The sequence below is a fragment of the Myotis brandtii genome, unplaced genomic scaffold (assembly GCF_000412655.1).
Source record: "Myotis brandtii unplaced genomic scaffold, ASM41265v1 scaffold1656, whole genome shotgun sequence".
NCBI lineage: Eukaryota > Metazoa > Chordata > Mammalia > Chiroptera > Vespertilionidae > Myotis > Myotis brandtii.
The window spans coordinates 142972-146758 of NW_005356070.1; the positions used below are offsets into that span (position 1 = coordinate 142972).

The window sequence follows — 3787 nt, forward strand, 5'->3', positions numbered from 1 at the left end:
GACAGGCGCCCTCCCCAGGCTGTGGTGTCTGTGTGAGAAGGCGGTGAGGGCCTGGGGGACACAAACTCACCTCAGCCCGTCTCCTCAGCGGGGGCGCCGCCATTGCCTTCTGTCGGCTGGGCGGGGCGGGAGCGACGGGAGTAGAAGCCGCTGCAGGAATGGCGGTCCCTGTCCGGGTCCTGGCGTTGGTTCGGGCGGTGACTCGGAGCTTCAATCCCAAGTGTGAGCTGTGAGCACCACTGGAGGCTCCGACCACGGGCTGTGAGGCGGGGAACACCACTCTCCGGCCTTCTCCGCGGGACTGTGAGACCAGGAAGTCCTAAGTGACTGAGACAGAGGCTTGAAAAGACAAAACCTCGCCACGAGGACTATAGTCCCGCCCTTCAGAAGCGGCCAAAGGGAAATGCCTTCTCTGAGCTCCCATTGGCTCAGCCTGGTGGCATTCCATGCGTGGCCTTCTGGGTAATGTAGTTTTCCCGCTTCAAATCCAGGATCCGGTATTTCTCAGTTGACCAAAGGACTGGATTTAGGGGCAAACAGCCCCAAATACACCAAGTATAACTAAGGGTCCTCTAGCGCCCTCAGGGGAGGTGGTGTCTGGGGCAAGTTTTTTTTTCAGGCACCTGCGTGGCAGGTTTTGCATATCTTTCTTAAGGACCTGCTCTTTCTGAATGGCAAGGCACTGTTTGTTCATGCATGACTTTTGGCATGTGTCTCCTTCAGCTCATTTGTAGCAGGGGGAGGTGCCTCAAGTCTCTAAATTGATCTAACCTGCCTCCATTGAATTCATTATACAAAGTTCATGTCACAAAACAGACACTCATATTTAAGAGCATCTGCTTCTGATGCCACCGGGAAGTGTCAGCTCTGCCTGGGCTGCAGTGTGGATAAGATGGCCAAGAGACAAGTGAGAAAATGCTCAAAGTGACTAATCATCAGAGAGATGCAAATTAAAGCAACAATTAGTTATCACCTCACCACTGTCAGAATGGCTGCCATCAGCAAATAAACAAAGCACAAGTGCTGGGGAGGATGTGGAATAAAGGGAACCCAGATCACTGCTGGTGGGAATGCAAACTGCTACAGCCATTATGGAAATCAGTTTGGAGTTTTTGCAAAACATTTAGTCTGGAACTGCCATTTGATCCAGTGATTCTACTTCTAGGAATATATCCTAAGAAACCTGAAACAATCAAGTAGACAGTATGCACCCCTCTGTTCATAGAAGCACAATTTACAATAGGAAAGGTCTGGGAACTGCCTAGGTACCCATCAGTAGATGAGTGGATAAAAAACTGGTATATTTACACCATGGAATACTATGCAGCAGTAAAAAAAAAAAGAATCTCTTACCCTGTCACACAGTATGGAGGGACCTGGAGAGCATCAAGCTAGGTGAAATCAGTCAGTCAGAGAAAGACAGTATCACTTGATTGCACTCACATTTGGAATATAATGAACAAAAAACTGATGGAGTGGATTCAGAGACATGGAAGCATGGAAATTACTGCAGAATCTCAGAAGAAAAGTTGGGGAGGGTAAAAAGAAACATCCTCAGGTAAGGATTAAAAACATGCACACACACAATGACAACAAATTCACCTGGGCCTTGATAATTCTCTTCTGTTCTCTGAAAGCAAGGGGAAAGCTCTAGCTTGCTGGGTTCTGGGTCTGCTCTACATTTGTGTTTATAAATCTGTCTTCAGTCAGTTGTGTTCCTGGAAATGCTGATACTCCTCCATGTAACCTTCTCCTGCTTCACATGAGTCAATTGTTTTTGGTGTTGTTGTAAGATAATGTCCAAACCTGTGGAGACTTTTTCTAAGTTTCTTTGACCCAAGTTGGCAATATCTGCCAGGAAGCAAAATAACAATAGGTTATATAATGCTCAGAAGATCGGCAGTTTTGCACCTTTTTTATACATTAGATTCAAAGGAAAAGACATAAGGGAGTTACATGAAATTCACTGGTGATAAATTAGAGTGGGGGGAATGAGGAGGGAAATCTCTAGGATTAAATAAGAAGTAAAAAAAAAAAATTTAAAATGTTCTCCAACAGTTAACACTTAATATTTGACACAACAACAATAATAATTGCGGACCTGAGGTCTTCTGTGTTTGGAGATTGTGCCCTTAGGAGTTTCTAAAAAAGGAAATTTCCCTGAAAATCCAAAGATATGTGTTCTAGATGCAAAAAGACAATAGACACACTCAATAAGCTAAAGATTGACCTTTGCAAAGAAACAAAACAAAAAACAAAAACAAAAAAAACGAGGCTAGGGGATATCTACCCCTGTGACTTACTTTTACTTAAAAAGTTTTAACTTAAAACCATCATAGGTGGTTACTTTTGGCCTGAGTTTGTAGGATTTACCATGTGATGCCAGGCTACCTGAGCTTGCTATATTTACTATACCATCATTTTTGTCCATATTGTGGTGTTAAAACCTATGGGATCTTAAGAGAAATCACAGAGTGGTGTATTTCCTTTGGGTCCCATTGCTGACATCCCCCTGAACATAATGCCCCCAGTTTTCCAGTTTTGCTAGTGACCCTTTATTTGGTCTCCTAGAAGTATTCACTCTTCAGGTCAATAAAGCCTTAGGTTCTAAAAGTTGACGAGGTATTTGTAAGGACAAGAAGAAGGTATTTCTGTGTTTTTTTTTCTGTGACCTTCTATAATTTATGTGAACCACTTGCTAAATAAACCCCCAAATTACTGGCTCCTCTAATTCAAAGAACTCCTCTGTTCAAACTGCAGAAAAAGATAAGCTACTTTTAAGGCTAAATCCTTACATACCCCTCCTTCCTGCTGTTTGTTGTTACACATCAAGGATAACTCACACCAAGGAGTCTCTAGTTAGTAGAAAGTTTCCTCCCCTTCACCCCTTCAAACAAGCCTCTTTTGAAGTCTTCATAACTTTTGCTCTGGTCATATTTTATAGGCTGGGAAAGAAACTGATAAGACACCTCCCTAGAACATCTGCCAGACTGTCTCCTGGAAACCAAACAAACTGTAACTTTTAAGGACAGCCCCTCTTATCTACACAACTTCAGCTCAGCCCAAGGCCCCTCGATTCTTTGTCCTTTAGTAACAGGCACTGCTGAAAAGCAGAAGCCACCATTCCTTCCCTGCCCTGAATTGACTAGCAATACAGTGGGGCCTTGACTTACGAGTGTCCCGACTAACGAGTTTTTCGAGATATGAGCCGGCTATTAGATGATTTTTTGAGTTGCGCGCTAAATTCGGATTATGAGCCAGCTTCAGATACCCCACCGCTAGTTGGCGCAGCGAAAGTCACAGTGATTTGACATACGAGTAATTTGAGCTACGAACTCCATCACGGAATGAATTAAATTCGTAAGTCAAGGCCCCACTGTACTTGGCCTTTTCCTCTCTTGGAAAGTAAATAAACTTCCTCTCTGCATTGCTTTTAGTTGTGAATTCTTTCACAGGCTGTATCACCGCCCAGAACTTAACAGTATTCTTTTATTTTGTGGAGTTAAGGGAGTGATTGTGAAAGAAGATGAGGGAAATGACATTGTTGAGGCAAAATAATTTTCCCTTCTTTTGTAGGTTCTTTGGTTAGTCTACAAATTAAATGGATAGCCTCAGCTGATTTGGCTTAGTGGATAGAATGTCTGCCTGTGGACTGAAGGGTTCCTGGTTCAATTCCAGTTAGGGGCACATGCCCGGGTTGCGGGCTTGATCCCCAGTGTGGGGCACACAGGAGGTAGCCCAGAAATGATTCTCTGCCATCATTGATGTTTCCGTCTCTCTCTCACTC

The 3787-nt window shown here is 43.9% G+C and overlaps 1 protein-coding gene and 1 pseudogene across 1 annotated transcript in view; both read right to left on the minus strand.

Moving 5' to 3' along the window:
- The window catches only part of LOC106725484, a 14354-nt pseudogene extending 13355 nt beyond the window's left edge, over positions 1-999 (minus strand).
- Positions 1000-1372: 373 nt separating this feature from the next.
- Positions 1373-3787, minus strand: part of LOC102263178 (zinc finger protein 883-like) — a 19204-nt gene continuing 16789 nt past the window's right edge. Inside the window, exon 3 of the mRNA XM_014536809.1 lies at positions 1373-1851. Coding sequence (XP_014392295.1) covers positions 1703-1851 — 149 coding nt within the window. The 3' untranslated portion in view covers positions 1373-1702. The remainder of the gene's footprint in view (positions 1852-3787) is intronic.